This window comes from Sander lucioperca, chromosome 16 (assembly GCF_008315115.2).
Source record: "Sander lucioperca isolate FBNREF2018 chromosome 16, SLUC_FBN_1.2, whole genome shotgun sequence".
Lineage (NCBI taxonomy): Eukaryota > Metazoa > Chordata > Actinopteri > Perciformes > Percidae > Sander > Sander lucioperca.
This window is the reverse complement of record NC_050188.1, coordinates 14,331,027-14,352,402: the sequence shown is the minus strand read 5'-3', so window position 1 is coordinate 14,352,402 and position 21,376 is coordinate 14,331,027. Positions and strand designations below refer to the sequence as shown.

General features: G+C 39.3%; 2 protein-coding genes across 7 annotated transcripts; both read right to left on the bottom strand.

Annotated features, from left to right (window-relative positions):
• Nucleotides 1-20,896, bottom strand: LOC116047369 (cytosolic non-specific dipeptidase-like). Of its 3 annotated transcripts, XM_031296140.2 has the most exons (14): nucleotides 20,886-20,896; nucleotides 13,004-13,009; nucleotides 11,021-11,127; nucleotides 9,560-9,637; nucleotides 7,771-7,914; nucleotides 7,410-7,572; nucleotides 4,743-4,831; nucleotides 3,386-3,586; nucleotides 3,151-3,235; nucleotides 2,891-3,051; nucleotides 2,604-2,768; nucleotides 1,897-2,038; nucleotides 750-897; nucleotides 1-208 (listed from the first exon to the last, which is right to left on the bottom strand). In XM_031296140.2, exons 4-14 carry the CDS (start codon nucleotides 9,617-9,619, stop codon nucleotides 142-144), a joined length of 1,425 nt encoding a protein of 474 aa, XP_031152000.1. In that variant the 5' UTR covers nucleotides 9,620-9,637; nucleotides 11,021-11,127; nucleotides 13,004-13,009; nucleotides 20,886-20,896; the 3' UTR covers nucleotides 1-141. The 3 variants fall into 3 exon arrangements, with proteins under 3 accessions (XP_031152000.1, XP_031151998.1, XP_031151999.1); XM_031296138.2 differs by lacking the exons at nucleotides 13,004-13,009; nucleotides 20,886-20,896 and adding an exon at nucleotides 10,557-10,562 and having other exon boundaries at nucleotides 10,979-11,065; XM_031296139.2 differs by lacking the exons at nucleotides 13,004-13,009; nucleotides 20,886-20,896 and adding an exon at nucleotides 10,313-10,325 and having other exon boundaries at nucleotides 10,986-11,061.
• On the bottom strand, nucleotides 16,164-21,145 carry LOC118492916 (zona pellucida sperm-binding protein 4-like). Of its 4 annotated transcripts, XM_035993030.1 has the most exons (13): nucleotides 20,938-21,145; nucleotides 20,042-20,295; nucleotides 19,868-19,975; nucleotides 19,609-19,762; nucleotides 19,376-19,492; nucleotides 19,096-19,265; nucleotides 18,137-18,234; nucleotides 17,899-18,050; nucleotides 17,581-17,758; nucleotides 17,371-17,506; nucleotides 17,066-17,140; nucleotides 16,490-16,604; nucleotides 16,164-16,377 (listed from the first exon to the last, which is right to left on the bottom strand). In XM_035993030.1, exons 1-13 carry the CDS (start codon nucleotides 21,089-21,091, stop codon nucleotides 16,373-16,375), a joined length of 1,716 nt encoding a protein of 571 aa, XP_035848923.1. In that variant the 5' UTR covers nucleotides 21,092-21,145; the 3' UTR covers nucleotides 16,164-16,372. The 4 variants fall into 4 exon arrangements, with proteins under 4 accessions (XP_035848923.1, XP_035848925.1, XP_031151997.2 ...); XM_035993032.1 differs by lacking the exon at nucleotides 16,164-16,377 and having other exon boundaries at nucleotides 16,419-16,604; nucleotides 19,868-19,980; nucleotides 20,053-20,295; XM_031296137.2 differs by lacking the exon at nucleotides 16,164-16,377 and having other exon boundaries at nucleotides 16,419-16,604; nucleotides 19,868-19,974; nucleotides 20,053-20,295.
• Between the last annotated feature and the right edge of the window lie 231 nt (nucleotides 21,146-21,376).

The following is a 21,376-nucleotide window of genomic DNA, read 5'->3' as shown; positions in this document are numbered from 1 at the left end:
TATTAACAAAGAAAAACACTTTTATCAGAAGTGTGTGGGTATAAAATTGCCAACTGTGGAAGGTAAATCACACCATAAAGGCTATGGCTCTGATAGTGAGGATGGACATATTTTACATTTTTCTCATAATGAGACATCACTTTATTCCAGCTGGGAAACCTCATGGAAGTATGCAGCGAGCATCTTGATCCCTTGAATGTAGTTGGTTCTGAAAATGGAAAGATAAAACAGTGATGAGCTTGTTTAATCGGTAAATAGCTGCCTTTATTACAAGCTGCAACAGAATGGTAAGTCGTGAAGATCATTCATAAAGATTAAAGTTATTGCATCTCATTTTAATTATAACGTTTGGGTGGAAGAACTTAAAATGGTACTTAAACTATCACTAAATTCAACATACCGTAAAACAAAATGTGGACGTGACAGACAGTACTCAGCCTTATGACAATCTTTCATTTAGCCTTCATTTTAACTGCTCTATGCTTTATGTAAAGCACTTTGAATTGCCTTGTTGCTGAAATTTGCTATTGCAATTTTGCAAATAAAGCTGCCTTGCCTTAATTAAATAATTTATTTTCCTCAATATTACATGTAAAGTTGTCCATCATGATTATTCTAGTGACACTAGACACTGAACTCCTATGAGAATATCTTTTAACTCTTCGGGTTCTGGAGATTCCCCCTCTCTTCTCAATCACAGTCATTCATGTAGAAAGGGAAATAAGGAGAAGTGAAGCACTGTGACAGACCTGTTGAGCTTTTCATTCTGGGAGTGAGCTCCATCGTCAGAGGATCCAACAGGGAGCAGCATGACATTACGTCCTGTGGCCTCCTGAAAGGTCAGGGTGACGGGGATGCTTCCACCCTCACGGGTCAAGTCAGGCTCCACACCAAAGACTATGGCACAGCAAGGAGGAGGAGAAAATGGCTCAATATGATTTTAGATTCAAGATTAGATTCAATTTTATTGTCATTGTGCAGAGTACAAGTACAAAAACAACAAAACCAGAAGTGCAAAAAAAAGCAGAAAAGTGCAATGTGATATACAAAGTATAGACAGGTGGAGCATGGACAGGCAGGTCAAGAAATATATTGTAGTGTTATAAGAGCAGAATAAATATGGCTATGTAATATGAACAATGTATGAACAACATGTACAGCTATGTACAATGTAGTGGCAGTGACATACTAGTAGTAAGAATAATATAGATATAGACATATGCAGTGTATTAACAGAATATATAATAAGAAAAACTGAATAAATATGGATATTCTGAATGAACCATATAGACATATGTACAGCTATGTGCAGTGTGGTCACATTATAAGAGTAGTAAGAATAAGTGTATGTGCAGGATGGATAGTATGAAGAGCAGTAGAATATGGCTATGCATAGCCATATGAGTGAAGAGGGTCAAAATAAAAAATAAAAAAAGTCTACAACATGAGGGATGGAGTGTAATAAAAAAAAAAAAAAATCCTTATCCATGATTTTCATTTCACCCAAAGTACAATGACATTTCCTGCGTAAGCCTTTGTGGCATCTTGACGTCAGTTTTGTTTGTGGTTTAAGGGTTTGAGACAGGCTTTTGTTATCACTAACTACCTTCAATAAAAAAAAAAAAAAAAATGGAAACTATGTTCTGCCTTTTAAAATCGTCTGTGGATTACTCTGAGTGACCAGGACATTGTTTCTGGAAAGACGTACTACTTTTGGTTTTCGGTGCTTTGAGCCCCACAAACAAGTGACTATTTCAAAAACTTTGGCGTACAAAGAATGAAACTATAAACATGGCTAGCTAACAGGGGGGGGGTAAGTGGGAGTATGTGTTTTGAGTGAACTGATCCTTTAACCATATCCAACTCTATTGGTCTTGCATCACTCAGCCTCTGTACCTGTCTTCATGGCCTTTCGTCCAGCCATGTAGTGCGGGTGGTTGAAGTCAGAGACCCAGGCCTTGGCTCCGTGGCCCATGTACACGTTCAGTTTGTTGGGGCTTTTCAGTTCAGCAAACTTCTTCTGCAGATGATCGATAACCTTGATAATGAAAAAGAAAAATGTGAGATACATACATACATACATACATACATACATACATACATACATACATACATACATACATACTTTTTTTTTCCCCCACTTGGAAAACAAGAAACAACTGTTGTATGAATAATTGCTCTGATTATTTTAAACATTCTTTTAAGAATTATTAGAACTACTAGTAGTGGCAAGATTATCTTATACAACTCATTAACACAACTCCTCCTGACAAGTCATGGATTTTTTTTGTCAAGAAGAATAGATCGAGTAGCTTTCTGAACCATTTTTTTATCTTAAGAATTTAACAAATGAAGGCTGCTCTGTGAATCTGCTTTACTTGCAAGATTTTAGCTGTAGGTGCAATATTCTGAGAGTCATCTTTGTGACACACTACCACTAAGGCCCTCAAGTGGTTGGCAAAGTCATCAAGTTTTAAATTCTACTGGCAGAGACTTAAACATGTTCCACACCACAACCTTTATTGGGTTCTAGTCACATGAATACTAACAGATGACAGAATTATAATTTTATAATTACACAGTTAAGATATTTCAGGGTCTACCTTTTTCTCCACAACTTTGGGGTCCATGTCGGGGACAAGGCGGATGGAAAACTTGCCGATGACCTTGCGGGGGATAACAGTCTTGGCTCCTGCTTCAGAGAAAGCTCCCTCAATACCATGTAGAGAAAGACATGGATACCTCCAGCGGTGCATCAGGATTTTCTCCTACAGGAAAAAAAAAAAAAAGAACAGTATGATTAAATTAAGATGATTAGCCTGGAGTAATCCAGAGTAGTGCAGTACATTTCTATCTTTGAGTGATGTAGAAACAGATATCGATGCCTTGCCTTGGTGTCATGCAGTAGCTGTCCGACTCCAACGTCTTTGCAGTATTCTTCCAAGTCAAAATCTATTTTCTCATACAGCTTTTTTTCCTCATCTGTCAGAGGGGCCACATCATCACTTATCCCAGGAACCAAAATCTTCCCCTTATTGTCTAAGAGGGAGCCTGTTAAGAAAGACACAATATTTAAACTCTTTTGAGATTTAAACCCTACAAATGTCTAAAGTGCAGTTTAAAGAATCAGATTTTGTCAGCATCACTTGCCCATAAGTGCAATCAGGTCGGTCATGGCTTCATGAACAGAGCCACCAAACACCCCTGAGTGTAGGTCCTTGTCACCGCAATGCACCTATAAATTAAGAAAGAAATCTTTTATTGTGCTTCATCAAAATACAATTTCACAAAAAACTTATACTGGAAGAATTGCATTACAGTGAAACTAGATTTATTTTTCCCACAGTTTAACTAAAATGCAAACAGAACTAAAATCAGACTTTACCTCAATAAAGAAGTAGCAGATTCCTCTCAGACCGTAGGTGATGCAGGGTTTGGTCTTGCCGAGCCAATAATTGTCAGAGATGCAGACATAGTCCACATCTTTTAAGAAGGAGTCTTTTCGAGAAAACACCAGTTTATCCAGGCCTTCAGATCCAGACTCCTCCATTCCCTCGAAGCAGAATTTTATGTTGATGGGAAGCTCCTGCAAGAAGAGAGATAAGGCTAAATGTATCACCAGGCTTCACTGTGTTTACATTTTTAAGATCAGTAGGTTAAAGGTGTATGGATTTTTTAATGGTAAGTTGAAACGGTGCAAAAAAAAACAAAAACATCAGACCTTTTCATTTGGAAAACATATTTTATGTGTGTTGACTGAAGCTCCTTAAATAATGATCGGCATGTCCTACAGTATGTCATTGGGATTTTTTCCCTTCAGACAAACAGTTTCCATGTTTTAGGGAAAAGTAAAGGTGATTCAAAACAACACGCAGGTAGCATGACTTGGTTTAATTATTAAGTGACGTCTGGATAAGACAATCACAGATTCTATCCAGAGACCTTTGACCACTTCTCCTGCTCACGGCTCTAAAGTAATCAACAGGCAATTGCAGGATCAGCCCTGTACTTTAACACAGAGATAATTTATTTTTTAGAATGATGCAGAATCATTTAAAAAAAAAAAAAAAAAACTCCTTGTCACAATATCAAAAGCAATACTGTTTAGTAATTTAACAATATTCCGTATTATCCCTGTTGTACCCACACACAAAAGGAATTTTGCAATTTGCAGATGCAATTTCTTAAAAAGGGAAGCTTTGAAAATTCAAGAAATGTTCTCTGTGAATGTATACAAGATGTGGATTTAACCTAGAATTATCATTCCATTTATCATCTATAAATTCTTCATAAAATAAATCACCACACCTAGGTATATTTTCACTTACCAAACAACATTCCATCCAGTAAAGTTCTGATTCGTGTTGATGTTTCCCATCACTGTTCAACCACACCCAGTTAGCTAATAAGGAGCTTCAGGTTATTTTTGGATCTTATTATCTTCACGGTAAAAAGCTCTGTAACACCATCATCAATGATATTGGCTGTAGACTGTGACTACACCACAATTCTTGCTACAGATGTCTGGTCCTATATCACTCAAAATTTGAGCTGCTGCTGGACCAACAGGAATGTTTGATTACTTGAAGCATGATGTACTACTGTAAACTGGATACTGCAGATGTGGTTTTGGCAACTCTGCCCCTGGAGCCAATTCAAACAATTTTCCCTAATCACAGTGCCCGTCGGAGGGTAAAGAAAGACACAATAAGTTAGTGATGAAGCTGTGGTGGGAACTTTACCTGCTGCATCTTCTGGTAGGCCTCAATGCAGTTAAACCAGGCCAACACAGGACCTTTGTCATCAGTAGAACCTCTTCCATAGAGCTTACCTGCAAGAAAAAACACAAACACTGTTTTAGTTTAAAGCCCTGGGCTTTTATATGACATCAGCAAGTTATTATTATTTTTACGTTTCTAGTTGAAGTTTGTTGCCCCTGGGCTGGACGCTGACCTAGGGGAAGTGGAAGAGCAGATATATGGTGTCTGTCAGCAGATTCAGTCACTCTTCAGCAACTAAACAACTGGATAGTAAAACATGACATAAGCAAGAAGAGAGCTGAGTAGACAGGAATGAGACAGGAGAAGTGGATGTGGCACTTTCTGTCAGCTGACTATCACCAGAAAGTACACAAGACCATTTGGGTAGCACGAAAAAATCCAACAAATAAAAAAGAAAGGAGGTAAAAAAAAAAAAATTGTATTAATCCTTTTGTCATAAAAAAATAAACTACAAATATACCGTCACTGGCCACTTTATTAGGTATACCTTGCTAGTACGGGTGTGCAAAAAAAAAAAAAAAAAAAGAAATCGATTCACATTCGAATTGCGATTCAAGCTCTACCAATTCAAAATCGATTCATATTTTTTTAATAAAAAAAAAAAAAAAAAAAAAACTCTACTGCAGTCACATGGGAAAAGTAACTACATTTACATACTGTGAATCGTTTTTTTAAAAACCGAGAATAGTTTTTGAATCGAAAATCCTGAAAATCGATATTGAATCAAATCGTGACATTTTCTGAATCTTGCACCCCTACTTGATAGTACCAGGTTGGACCCCCTTTTTGACTTCATAGTGGCCTTAATTCTCCGTGGCATAAATCCAACAAAGTGCTGGAAACATTCGTCAGAGATTTCTCATATTAACATGATAGCATCACGCAGTTGTTGCACATTTGTCAGCTGCACATCCATGATGCGATTCTCCGGTTTCACCACATCCCAAATGTGATCTGGTGATTGAGGAGACCATTTGCGTACAGTGAACTCATCATCATGTTCAAGAAACCAGTTTATGATTTGAGCTTTGTTACAACAATGCTCAATTTGTACTAAGGGGCCACCACCACCAGCCTGAACTGTTGACACAAGGCAGGATGGATCCAGGCTCTGACCCGACCATCTAAATGTTGCAGCAGAAATCGAGACTCAACAGACCAAGCAACGTTTTTCCAATCATCTATTGTCCCGTTTTGGAGAGCACGTGCCAATTGTAGCCTCAGTTTTCTGTTCTTAGCTGACAGGAGGGGCACACGTTGTGGTCTTCTGCTGCTGTAGCCCATCCGCTTCAAGATTCGATGTGTTGTGCGCTCAGAGATGCTCTTCTTTATCCCTCAATTGTAACAAGGGGTTATTTGAGTCACTATTGCCTTTCTATCAGCTTAAACCAGTCTGGCCATTCTCCTCTGACCTCTGCCATCAACAAGCACGAGAGAAGTGCTGCTCACTGGATATTTTCTCTTTTTTGGACTGTTTTGGTTGTGCATTAAAATCCTAGTAGATTAGCAGTTTCTGAAATCTTGCACCAACAACCTTCCATGTTCAAAGTCACTTTAATCACCTTTCTTCCCCATTCTACTGCTTGGTTTGAACTTCAGCAGATTGACCTGACCGTGACTACGTACCTAATGCATTGAATTGCTGCCATGTGATTCGCTGATTAGATATTTGCGTTAACAAGCAGTTGAACAGATGGACCTAATAAAGTGGCCGGGGAGTTGACCTGGTTAATAAGTGCTGATACTTTACAAAGGGGTTCACACACAGTAGAGTTAAGTAATTCTGTTGTGTTGTTTAACGCATGACCAATACACCTTCAGAGTGTAAAATGATTATAGCATTTGAATTATTGTGTAGATTTTAATGATTCATAGTAACTAATTTAGGAACACTGGCAAGTTGGTTAAATAGCAGACAAAAATAAAATGATAAATATGGGAAATAAATTGATCCAAAAAGACTGAACATCTGTCATCATGTAATACATTCACTAAGTAAAATGCTTCACGTGAGCCATGAATTTATTATTGTTAAATGCAACAGTACTTATTCAACTTGATCTGGAAGGCTTGCAAATAATACCTGATCAAGAGAACAACTCCACTCTAAAGCATGAGGTAAGTAGGCTGGACTTTGGCAATATGCAGCAAACTGTGATATGATCACAAGTTCAAAGCTGATAAAAGCTCAAAGAACATATACAGATGTTACATTTAAGTAGAGATGGTAGTAATAGTGAAAATACTAAATTACCAATTTTATTTCATTCTGTAGCCTGGTCATGGCTCAGTTACAGTAAACTACATTTCCCTTTACCTGTCCTATTTGGTTCTGCCTTCAGGCCTTCTCTGCAGGACATGTTGGTCATTTTTTTAATGCAATGTGATATGACATGTTTGCCAAGCCAAAAAAGAAAGTAGTGTAATCATAACATGAAAGCTTGGGAACAGAAACCCTGAAGTTAACCACACCACGCCTCGTGTTACATGCCAAAACAACGTTCCAGTCTACTTCAATAACTTCCAATAAAGCTGTTTGGATTTTAAATGACAAACTTTCCGGATCATATGAGAACAGCTTCAGGATAATTCTGTGTCAAAGAGAAACCAAAAAACTTCTGTTCTCACCGTCTTTCTCCACCAGAGTGAAAGGCTCTGTATCCCAGCCATCATCAATGTTAGCTGGCTGGACATCAAGATGGCCGTAGATACACACCGTCTTCTTGCCCGGGTCTGAACCCAAACGACCCAGGATGATAGGCGGCAGGGGGATCTCCTCGCCACAAGGAAGCTGCATGCACAAAGAAAAATAACAGCCTACATTTTAATTTTAATTAATAAAAAAAAGAGTTAAGGTTTTTCAAAAAGTGCCCATTCTGTTAAATTAAAACCTTTAACAGAACCAAATAACCAAAACAGTATACATAGGGAAAGCAATGAAAAACAAATGGATTAAGTCCAAAACATTACACAGCACACTCTTAAATACCTTCTGTTTGCCGATGTCCACCATCTCCACTGTTCCCCCAAGCTTCTCAATGTCCTTGGCGGCCATCTCCATCATCTTCTTGATCTCCCCGCGCTTCTCTGGCCAAGCAGACACACTCTGGACTCCCACCCAGTCTGCGAGACGCTAGGAACAAGAACAATTCACATACATTTTAACATTGTCTAAGAAAACATGATAGGTGTTTCATACAGCACGTCCAAGTTTGAGAAGTGTAAGGCTCACATTTTGCTAAAGCTTAATTCAAAACTGCAAATTGTAGTCAGAGTGAATGGGCCTTGAATGTACATTAGGGTTCCACAAAGTTTTACAAAAGCAACATGTCACTGAAACTGATGTGATTGCATGTTGTCTGGTGGATCAACTTTCATTTGAAATTACATTTGGCACATTTTCTAACCCGGAGTGAAAGAGTTACAATGCTGCTTATTGTTCAAGATTAACACCATTTGGATGCAATCTGATTACCACAATGATTGATTAGTTGACCATAACTAGGGCTGGGTACCGAATTCAATACTTTTTTGCCACCGACCAAATTGCCTCTCAAGTATCAGGTATCAAAAAATGCCTCGTCATTCAATACCCAATTTCAATACCTAAGGAGTAAATCTCATCAGTGTCAGTGAGCCAATCAGCATGAGGCATGCTTCTACCAAGATCTAATAAAGTTTGTGATTGGCTGTCTGACGTTACATATCGCAGAGGCAGGCTGGAAAAACTCTATGTTATGCTGGGTTTCCACAGGCAGCGTTTTTCAATTGCAACTCCGCTGTCGTTGGTCACGTGCATTGACATGCAGGGAATTCCAAGCAGAATTGTGTCACCACAAAATAGTGCCAACGGTGTACACGTTTTGGTGGTGCATTAATTTTCTATCTGACCTATGAAAAAGTTTTTTATTTATATTTTAAAAAGGTATTTACTCCAATCACACACTTTGCCGCTTAAAAAGTTGTGTTTGGTTATTTGCATACAGTGTTTCTGTCATTTCTTCGTGCACCATAGACCGTAGAAAGAAACTGTTGATGACATGCTATCTTTTTACGAAAAAGAGAACTGCCCACCCAGCTAGCGGTTTGTCATGCTAAAGTGCTAACGTTACTAAATAAAAAATAAATAATGTAACGTTACTCGCCAGAAATGCCTACTGCCTGGGATACCCTTTGGCAAGCTTGGTTTTTTTCTATTAACAAAACGAATAGGGAACTCACCTATCACATTAATACATTTTTCCTCCATTCTGATTTTGGTTGTGGTTCTGATGTTAATTTTTCCGCTTTTTTATTTTTGGCGTAATTTCAAATATAGTGTAGTGTATACACAGGAGAATATATTGGAGGCACGTTCGTGAGTCTGCCCTTTCATTGGCTACCGCATTGACTCTGAGTCAACTTTGGGAGAGAGGGGAGAGCGGTGAACATCTGGGGACTTTTGTCACTGTCAGCAGAATTCGCTCATACCGCTGTCCTCATAGGGAATGAATTGAATCGCTCCACTCTGTCGTTATTTCAACTGCCTGTGGAAATCCAGCATTACACAGAGCTCACAAAGTAGGAGCTGAAAAATAAATCAAAAGATTTGTTGTAATTTGTTTTTGTTGTATAAAATTGGTGTCGAAAAAAGTATCGTTTAGGAACCGGTATCGAAGTCACAGTATTGGTATTGACATTTATGGAACGATACCCAGCCATTACCGTAACAGCAGGAGGTCATTAAGGGAGTAAACTTACATTGAACTATTACATCAAAACACTCAGGATGAGCTTACCTGCACGTACAGATCCTGGTGTTCGTCCACATACTTAAAAAGCGCTGTGAGATGAGCCATCTTTGCCAACAACAGGAGCTGAGGGTTGAACAGGAAGAGTGGAGTGAGACGAGTCTACCTCCAGCCCTTTGCAGTCATATTTGAGGGCCAAAACCAGGCCCTCCTCTAAACCTGCTGACTACTGCTCTTCCAATCGGGATGTTGAGGTGGTGACAGTTTTGCAACATTGTGGTCACAGCTGTACTTTGTTACTTTGTGCATCTTGTAGTTTATATTAGTTACATGAGGAGTGTGAGACTCCGTGCCATCAGGAATTAATATACATATACAACTTCGACAAAAAATATGTACTTGTGCAATATAGTTCATATTTATTTGTACACACTTCAGTTAACAGAACATTACATATCTACATGTATGCCATACATGTAATACTGGAATGTGCACTCTCTAACTAACATTATTAACTAAAAATCACAACTATTGATGCAAGACTGATTGCCTAAAACAGGCCTGGAGCAGCTCAACAGATCTCTAGTTAACTGTGAAAGCAGAGCAGCTAACGTTAGGTGACAAGTCAGACTGATAGCTAACCGGCTAAGAAAATATCCCCAAACGTATCAGGAGGCTGGCTAACTTAACGTTACACTGAATCAGAGCTAGCCTTTTTCTGACCTATATTCTGCTCTGCTCATTTCTGAAACGCATTAATAAGCATTAAAACAAAAAAACTGTTCCGTTTAAAGAACTCACTCCGTGTTAATTCCAAGGGGGTAAGCCTCTCCTCGGACTGCTAACCTCCTATGGCGCCATTTTAATGCTACAAAGCCATCACCTCCCGTTAGCATTCCATTGACTGCCATTCATTTTGACGTCACTTTGACAGTGAATAACTTTACATCTGAAGCGTTTAAAGACTTTATTTGTCCATTGTTTATTTCTAAAGAAACACGACAATGTATAAAATGCTCAATTACCTTGTACCTCACGTTATGGCTCCGTAGCAGACGTTTTTATAAAAATAGCCTAACGACTTACTGTCGCATAGTAGAGGAATTACCGTATAGTACAGGAGAAGCTCGCAGGCAGTTTCGTCTCACATTAGCTGTTTAGGTGTAATTACTAATGTTAACTAGCATTTTAGTTAGCAGTAATTAGCCTGTGCCTATGTTATCTCCTTAGATATACCTACGCTCTCCGTCTCTGCAAGATTTGGAATAATTGAGATTTCTCTTGGCACAGCTACCAGAAGACTTACAACTTTCAGACACGTTGCTCACTGCACATTTACGTCGTCACTCTCAGTTGGAGGCTGCGCAGTAACCCTAGCCATCACCAGAAAAGTGCTTCTATTGGCCTTCACTGGTCTCCGCTCAGAGCAACTGGATCTGTTGGTCCATTCTTATATACAGTCTATGGTTAATTCTCGTACAGCTGATGTCCACATGTGACTCTTCTCACCTGACAGACACTTCCTGTGGTTTCCTAATGACGTTGACACGTATTTGAAGCGTTGAAATGGTTAAATGTTTGAATTTACGGACAAAATGAAATAGACCAGATAGGCTTCTTCTCATGAGTGGGCACAAAGTGGCTGTTTGATTGTTTTCACGGCGCAAAGAATTGTGGGTCAGTGGCAGATGCTTTGTCATGTTCATCCATATGGTCCAGAAACGGTTTAAAGAGGAGAGCAAGTCTCTCTGACAGATCTGAGAAGGGCTCTGATATAACAGTGGTGGAAGAATTACTCCAATCTTTTACCTTAAAGTAGTAATACCACAGTGTAGATACTCTGTTGTAAAAAATAAAAGCCATGCATTTAAAATGTTACTTGAGTATAAAAAAGTATCAGCATCAAAATTAATTTAATTACAAGGAAAAGTCCACATTTTGCAGAATTGCCTATTTCATAATAATGTATATTACATGTTTAGATTATTATTATTGATGCATTAATGTGTCATCACTTAAACATTGCAGCTAGTAAGTGTGGGGTTAATTTTTAATTTTTTTATATATAGGCCTAATAGGCCTCTTATTTATATACTGCTGGGTAGCTCATGAATTTTCCCCTGTGGATTAATAAAGTATTTTTGATATATAATATGATTTGTTTACTATATTTTGTATTATTAAATTGGCTCTGAAAAGTAACTAGTTACTAACGTTATCAAATAAATGTATTGGAGTATAAAGTATTATATTTGAATCTGAAAGGTAGTGGAGTTGGAGTAGGCTATTAAGTGGCAGAAAACAGAAGTAGTCTACTACATTAAGTCCCTGAAGTACTTGTAAATGTAAATGTAATTAGTTTCTTTCCACCACTGGAAACTAACGATTGGTGATGATTGTTTTGCCGTTTATTTTTTGGCTACTTTAATCAAACTATATCACTCTGCTTAAGGTTAGTGCACTTCAAAGTGCTTTATGGAGGATTGATAATCTAATAAAACTGCACAAATGTAAACAGTAAAACAATTAGACTACTGCACACAAGAAATACCAATGTTAAAAAATAAAACCACTAAAATAGATTACCATGAGGCAACTGTCTGATTATTCCACATTTTAATTGTGATATTTTGTGATTAAATTCTGAATCTGCCACGTTCTCTGTAAATGTATGTCTTACTCTGATGTAGAAGTACACTGTAAGTCAGTAGTAGCCTATGTTATACAGTAGAGTTGCATATTAAGTGGTTGTGGGTCCTTCTGTAAGTAATTTTGGTGTACAATGGTTCTGGAGAAAGCTACACTCAGCAATAGGCTACCACAGGCCAAGCAATCGCCCGTTCCAAACAGGCACATTTTGAAAGGGTAGGTTACTAGTTATATCTAACACTGGTAACAGAGACCCTGAAGAACCACATCATGTCTCATCTTACATGCCTATTCAGCATTCTCCATTTATTTGATGTTTTTTTGTGACCTCTTTTCTGGCACGACCATTAGATTATTTTCCACTCTGCACTCGATATACAGAACATAATATAAACAGAAATAAAATAGCATTGAACAACAATTTGCTATGTAAAGATATAGCAGCGTCCTGAGCAGAGTCACACTCCCTCTGTAGGAGTTGTAATCAGGGTTTGACCAACTGGGGAACGGTGTGTGAAAGCCGTGTGGAGGCAATCCACATTTAGTATTTAGAGTACAGCACCTTTTAGATATATCAAATCCTATGGGTAGATCGCCATTATTTTATGTACTGTGCAAATGTATGCAGAGCTTCTCTCTCAACTTTGTGTACAATGTAGTGGATTGATTGCTACTGTATGTTTGTGGATATTCATCATGTTCTCCAGAAGATGAATCTCTCATCCAAAACTTCTACTCATCTAAACAATATATATATATTTTGTTAAGTGGAGAATGTACAAACTAGGGTTAGGGTTAGAGTTCATGTGTCATGACAGTTTCATGTGTTCATGACAGTGTCATGTCACTCTTATGTGGATACCTTCAAGTAAAGTGTTACCCAAGTTGGGAATACAAATGTACAACTATGTAAATAGTACTTGACACATCAGGTGCCAGTTAATGCAATCTAAAAAAATCCCTGCAATAAATCCTACCATCATGAAGGTTAGTGTTCATTTTGTTTAAACTGATCTGTTGATTTAACTTTATTGGAGAAAGTAGTAGGCTTATGGTGTTGAACTTGCATTAGCATCACTGTATACAGGAGGTGTTTGTCTACGGTGGCCGACAGGGGAAAACGCCCTGCAACTTCAGAAACCACATGCAAAACACAAGCAAATTAATATCTTCATTAATTTCACAACACATGCGCAGCATTTAGCAAACACGCTGCAAATACACACAAAAGCCAAATACATAAACACGCTGCAAATACAGAAACAATGCAAAATGAAAAGCACCAAAAACAAATGCAACAGAAAAACGCTGCATCCAGTTTACACAACGGAAGTTCTCCAGACCTCTAGGGGGAGCACTAAGTGGAACAGCTTGTCTTTCAACCCAAGAGAGAGAGATCCCATCCCTCAAAATGGATGGTCATGCTGCTCAAGGGGGTAACAAAGAATTTCTAATATGGGAAGAAGTTCCACTCTCTCGTTACTTCCGGCTTCTGAACTGGTTGCAGTTCCACCAGAGTTCCATATAGGGGGCGCTCACAGGCCAGTGCAGAATGAATGGGACTCTATGGAGCTATACCCCTCAAAATCCACTTTTCTCAGAATATAATTTTTTGTCTAGTAATTTGAATGTTGCATTTGAAAGGGGAGGCTAAGAAAATACACACTGCTGGGTGTTAGATTTTTTTAAAGTGGCTTTTTTGTTCTAAAAAGCCTTTTAAAATGTCAATGACGTCATACACATATACGGCCAGAGATACTGCTTTACGGCAAGCTCTGAGTCGCTTCCTTTTTTCTCTCGAGGCATCGACAACACAGCTGACAGATTAGACTCTCCCTGTCAATACACATGCTAGAAAGAGGTTTGCTAATGTTTTAAAGACCACGCCGAAATATTCACTCTGACATTCTGGTTCTGCTTCGGATGCCGTCAAGCGGGATCTCCGATCGTAATCAGTCCTTCACTGACCAATCAGCATTCATTAGCAGAATGCTAGCGTGTTATGGGCAACAACGACTCAACCTGTAACAAATCGAAAGGGCATAAGTACTCGTTCATTCAACTTTTGACCTATAACCCATGTTGAACTTGCAAAAACTACAATCAAATCTGAGATTTCTCAACGACAATCAGGCGAAAGAGACAAATTTAGCCGTCTAGCTCCATAGAGTCCCATTCATTTTGCACTGGACCGTGATCACCCCCAGTGGAACTCTGGTGGAACTGCAACCAAAGTAGGTACAATGGGGCTAAATAGGGAGTGGAACGGCTTTCCGTAGACGGGCTTTGGGGGTAAGCTTCTCCTTGGACCGCGAACCTCCTATGGCGCCATTTTAATGCTACAAAGCGATCACCCCCCGTTAGCATCCCATTGACTGCCATTCACTTTGGCGCCACTTTGACAGCGAATAACTTTACATCTGAAACGTTTAAAGACTATTTGTCCATTGTTTATTTCTAAAGAAACACGACAATGTATAAAAGGCTCCATTACCTTGTACCTCACGTTATGGCTCCGTAGCAGACGTTTTTATAAAAATAGGCTAACGATTGTGTCATAACCACGCGACCTACTGTCGCATAGTAGAGGAATTACCGTATAGTACAGGAGAAGCGCGTAGGCAGTTTCGTCTCACATTAGCTGTTTAAGTGTAATTACTAATGTTAACTAGCATTTTAGTTAGCAATAATTAGCCTGTGCCTATGTCATCTCCTTACATATACCTACGCCCTCCGTCTCTGCAAGATTGGGAATGATTGAGATTTCTCTTGGCACAGCTACCAGAAGACTTACAACTTTCAGACACGTTGCTCACGGCACATTTACGTCTTCTCTCTCAGTTGGAGGCTGCGCAGTAACACTCAGCGCTCACCAGAAAGTGCTTCTAACGGCCTTCACTGGTCTCCGTCCAGAGCAACGGGATCTGTTGGTCCATTCATATATACAGTCTATGATGCTGCTTTATACATAGACTGTATATAAGAATGGACCAACAGATCCCGTTGCTCTGGGCGGAGACCAGTGAAGGCCAATAGAAGCACTTTTCTGGTGATGGCTAGGGTTACTGCGCAGCCTCCAACTGAGATAGACATAAATGTGCCGTGAGCAACGTGTCTGAAAGTTGTAAGTCTTCTGGTAGCTGTGCCAAGAGAAATCTCAATCATTCCCATTCTTGCAGAGAAGGAGAGCCTAGGTATATGTAAGGCGATAACATAGGTACAGGCTAATTATTGCCAACTAAAATGCTAGTTAACATTAGTAATTAAACTTAAACCGCTAATGTGAGACGAAACTGCCTGCGCGCTTCTCCTGTACTATACGGTAATTCCTCTACTATGCGACAGTAAGTCACGTGGTTATGACACAATCGTTAGCCTATTTTTATACAAACATCTGCTACGGAGCCATAACGTGAGGTACAAGGTAATGGAGCCTTTTATACATTGTCGTGTTTTTTTAAAAACAAACAATGGACAAAGAGACTTTAAACGCTTCAGATGTAAAGTTATTCACTGTGAAAGAGGTGCCAAAATGAATGGCAGTCAATGGAATGCTAACGGGAGGTGATGGCTTTGTAGCAATAAAATGGCGCCATAGGAGGTTCGCGGTCCGAGGAGAGACTTACCCCCTTGGCTTTATACTGTACATATGGGGTAGTTTTAGATTGATCAAGTAGTTGGGTGTGCTCACCTCTACATTTGCCTCATGAGAAGTTACTAAATACTGCAGCACATAGATCTGACCCCCACTTAAAACTACACCGTAGTAAACCCCACATCTTAAACAGACCCATGTTCTACTGTATAAAATGGTTATTAGTTGTACATAAATTGGTAATTGATATCTCATTAACATGTTTATTACTGACCAGCTCAATTTTATCACAACAAAATGAGCAAACTCCAAAACCTGTAGTTCATATGTATTTCACAGAGCACTACTGGGTTTTTTGGTCATAAATTCATAATGGCTTATTTTAAATAAGCAGAATAAAAGAACCCATTCTGTGGCAAGACTTTATTGCATTTCAAGTACATGCAAAAAAAAAAAAATTCTGCTACTACACCACATGTCAAATAAAGACTAGTCTTATTTAAAACATTACATCCTTTTAGTCTTATTCTCCAGAGCCAAACAACTGGATGTTCAAAGAAAATCCATTTGTAGGAGTTAGCTTTATTTTGGGCAAGAATGCACAGGTCCAAGTAGCATTACACTGGAGAGGGAAAAAAATAAAGTCAGTAAATACATAAATTTAACATCAGTTTAGTGTAGCTTGATTTCAAATGGTCAATTCTTAGTTTAAAAATTGTTCATCTAATTTTTACCCAGTCCCCAACATGTTGACTGGCCATCAGTGGCTCCTAATGGTTCCTTCCCATGTAGTACATAGTTCTCATATTCTTCTGATGAACCCTCTCCATCTGGCCCACTGGAATATATCTGAGAGACAGAGATAGTGCTATCAGGACCGGCCCTAGACTTTAGGGGTCCCAAAGCCACAATAGGTTTGATGAATATTTGTGTTTAGTGTCCAGTTATTCCAAAACAGATGCCCCCTCAAAATGGATGGGCATGATACATTATACTGTACATTTGGGGGCAGTAGTTAAGATTGATCAAGTAGTCAAGTGTGTGCTGACCATTATGTTTGCCTAATGAGAATGTTACTAAACACTGCAGCACAGATCTGACCCCACTGAAAACTACACCAGTAGAAATCCCACATCTCAGAGACTCAGGTTATACTGTATAAAATGTTAAATTTAGTTTCAGTTCGTTATCCATTTTCCTTAATGTCTGCAAATCCTTTAAAGCTGAAAATCCTTATGTTGTCTAGAAGCAAATAATTTCATTAGACATTTTAAAAGACAGGTGGTAACATCTGCAAGGTTTAGACTGACCTTTCCATCAAAACACTGTTCTTTACAAGTCTTTTCATCTGTCCTACAAACCTCTGTGGAGCACATAAAATAGATCTGCAGGAGGAAAAAAAAAACACCATAAAACATTCATACATCCTTGAGCCACATTTTCTCATTTCATGTTTGCAGTAAGAACAGTGAAAGTTCAGCTATGGTTTAGAGTCAAACAGCTGATTTAAGGACCTCTTTGAGCAAGTCACATATCTGCATCAGGGCCCCTTTTGGTAGTGTTCATTTTAGTCTGCAATTATATACAGCATGGCCTTCTGAATAATTTGACTCACTTCTTCATCAAGGTACTGGTTTGTCTTTTGATCCATAAACTGGAAGGCCTGGACCACAAAGCGCCTTTGGTAACGATTTTTGGGAAGGTCACTGACTTTAAGGATAGACACAGTCGGATCATGAGGATTGGCACACCTACAGACCAACACAAGTTATGGTTAGACTAGGCCATTAGTTATCCTTAATACAGTGGGATCAGTCATGCTTACCCTTCAAAAATGAGCACCAGAGCATTCTTTGCAGAGCGAGGGTAAGCCAAACAGTAGTTTACAAGAATTACAGCATCTGGTTTTGGAGACTTCAGGAGCAGTTCAAGATACACTGGCTTGCCAAGGAGCAATCGCAAGGGCTGATGGTAAGTTGGGAAGTAGCTTGAATACGTCTCATCTATAGGAGATATAGAAGAGCAAGTTTATTAAAATTGACAAAATGTTAGCATTTGACCACTACTTATGTACAATCTCACTCCAGCCATGTTTATCAAGATTGTACTAGCATTTGGTTTGGAAAATGAATAAGCACCTCACCCTGAGCAATTCTTAGTGTAACACCATATAAGCCTTCTGAGATAATAGACGATGGCAAGCTGGAACACGGGGTCTTGACAATGTAGCCAACACTGGCCAGTTCCTGCGGAGGACTAGCCCCCATTTTGCTGTAGCGGCATTCAACCATGAACCTACAAAAGACGTAGAGTTTGATCCTACGTGCATGCACAGAGAACACTTCAAGCAGGACCACATGTAAAATGTATAACCCACTCACTTGATAGAATCGCTTCTTGATATTATGCCATACTTGAGAGTCAAAGTTTGGATAACAGATTGCACTTCAGCCAGGTAGATAGTCGTCTCACCAACTTTCTGTCAAGAAAAGTAAAAATTCCTCAGGTGTTGCTTCAGGTCTAACTGATTTACTGCTTGAGGCAAAAACTGCCAGCATGTTTATTTTTTAAATCCCTTTAAAAAGATGCATATAGAAGAGATGCAAGATCACAACCTTCCTCCACAGCACTGCAAAGGAGGGTCTGGCTAGTCCACACAACATTCTGGGGTTGGAGTAAAACGTGCTCTTTTTATTGGCATTTCTTTAAACCAAACCTTGCCATGGGCGTGTTAAACTCCACCCAGAGCCGTTGCAATATAGCCTTGGGAAGAAACTTGTATGTTCAGGTTTTTTTTTTTTTTAGTTTAAAAAAAAAAACCCACCCACCTGCACTCAGATTGGACAGATAGGCTAGCTAGCTAGCTGTCTGGATTTACCCTGCAGAGATCTGAGGAGCAGTTAGCTAGAGTCCTCAAATCGACAGCGTTTAAAATTCCAACACAAAGAAAGCAGACGTAACGGACATCGGAGAAAAGACATGCATCCGGCGGAATTTCCTGTGGCACCGGAGCAATCCCGGAAGTAGAACGTCGTGGATATGGACTATCAACTTGTGACCTACTTTGCAACAATAGCAGGTCAGGGTGAGGAGTCTGGCATCAATGTCATACAACACCAGTCTATGGTGTTGAAATTTGAAAATGCACAAACTCAAAGGCTTCAGCTTTTAAATCTGCCATTGTAATAAGCAGTAGCAATCAATGTCAATTGTGAGCCTGCAAGTCTGTCACTCATCACTTGATCAGGCAATGTATCATATCATAAATGCACTAAATACTTGTTTGTAAGAGTAACAAAGTGGAAAGTGCATTGTAAAACAAGCAAAGGGGATAACTTACAAAAGCACGAGCTCCACATTCTGTAACTTTAAACTTAAAGATGGCAACCTTGTCATTAACAATGGTTGGTTTACAATTTGGACTCCCGGGAATAATGAGCTTGGTGGGGTCCAAAGGGATGGATGCAGAGTTGAAGCGAATGGCAAAAACAAAGTTTCCCGCATTGCACTCTAAAGTAAGGGGAGAAAAAAAAGTTATAAGTCACTTAATAGACGTTTTCAAATTAGAAGTTAAAATTGAGGATGATTTTATACCACAGCACTCTACACGGAAACCCTACCATCCAGCGGGTAGTAGCAGGCGGAAGAAGACACACAGCATCCCCTCATCTCACAGTCTGAGGCAGATATTCCTGTACAACCACAAGTCACCTGCTCCTCCAAGGGAACATCACACCCTGAAACGACACATTTTAAATGGTCGGTCATCCCTTATAGCTGTAGTAATTCTTCGCCATACCACAAGTGATGCATAATCCTTGTTTTTCATTTGCTGTATGCAGTTTGCACTCACTTGGATTTGGTGGTGGGGTAGGGATTGGGTCTTTACACCTGGGTGTGCCACTGAAGCGAGGGCCAAACTTTGGATTTTTCTCACAAGATGCGGTAGCAACTTTCGTCTGACCAATCTCATCTACATACAACAACTGCAGGCTGTAGCCATCAGTCTGTAATAATTTTAAAGGTTGGTTAAGATGTGAACTGAAAAGTTCAAAACAAGTACATTTATATCCATTTTAAAAGAGCAAGGCAATTGCTTTACATTAACTTACATGCTTCACATTGCACCCAGTAAAGGGTACAGTCAAGGTGTTCTGGAAAGAGTTCACTTCATAACCACAAGATTTTGGCGCATCCATGACAGATAGTTCCTTTGAGCCTGAAAAGGGAAAATAATCCTAGTAAATTGACACGCATTAAGCATAATTTCAAATAGGCAGAAAAGTCAAGTACATACCCAAAACTGTGACTTCACTTAATGAACCTGTCATGAGAGTAATCTGGAAGCCAACATCACTACAAACCACTTCTAACACACAAGTGCTGCTGGTCCAGTTCTTCGGAGGGGCATCTACTGCGTCTACCTGGAATCCATGGTCAGGAAAAGGGTTGAATTTTTCACTAGTGGAGGCACCTTCAACTTCAGGAAGTACATCCTCAGGAAATCCATCTTCTTCACTGTCAAAGTAGCTGCCGTCATCTGGAGGGGCGAGTGGTAGTGGTTACCAACTGCATGAGACTGCAGGCAAAAAGCTTCAGACATTTCCTTAATTGTGTGGACAGAACCAGTTAAAATAGTCTTAATTTCTTCCTTTCATGAAAATGCAGTTGCTAGTAACAAGTCTGATGCTAGTGCAGACTCTTAACTCTGCATTTCTTTGAGCACAAATAAATTAACATTTTAGCCAGTCAAAAGCCATAAGCACCTTCCTCGTTATAACTAAAATATGCCATAAAACTTATCTGAAAAGGGTATTTTGGAGAAATAAATTCTACAAATGATGCAAATGTTTGATATTATGGAAATATCCTCTACCAAACGGTTTAACTGCAGTTAGACAACTCGCAAAATACAGCCTGGCCATATAATCAAGTAGTATGTGACTCCGGTACAAAGTAAGTAAAATAGCCACCAAGAACCACTTTAGGTGGAGTTAAAAGTTTCACTTTTCCAAACATTAGCACATGGTCTGGCTTTATACGTCAGTACATACAGGCCCGGTCCAGACTTTAACCTGATGGAGTGGTTTTCTTGCTATAGGAAAACAAAAAGAAAACCTTTGCAACAACCCATCGACAGTGAACAAAACTTCCACCTATAGTCTCATTGGTATTAGTTTACCTGTCGGTGTGACGTGTTGTGCTTCACGCCACTGCCTCGACTCGTCGGAATTAAAAAGTTGAGTGCCATTGATAGGTTTCCATCCCTGTACTGGAACGAGCAGCAGAGTCGCAATCAGCACCACCAGCAACAGCTCAACCCTAACACCAGCCATGGATCCACGTGAAACCCTCCTGCAGCTGCTGAGCCCTGGAAAAAGACGCAAGCTCCTGCCGTGCTACAAGTACTGGTTTGAAGTTAATTGATTGCATCTGGTAGCTGCTAATTGGCAATTTCTCCTCAAGTAAAGTCTCACAGTGCAGCTGTGGAATAAGTACTCAGATCTTTTACCAGAGTAAAAGTAGCAATACTACAGTGTAAAAAATGTGTTTTACTTATATTCAAAGTCTTACTTAAGTAAATGTACAAAAGTGGCCCACTTGTAACACAGGCCAATTCT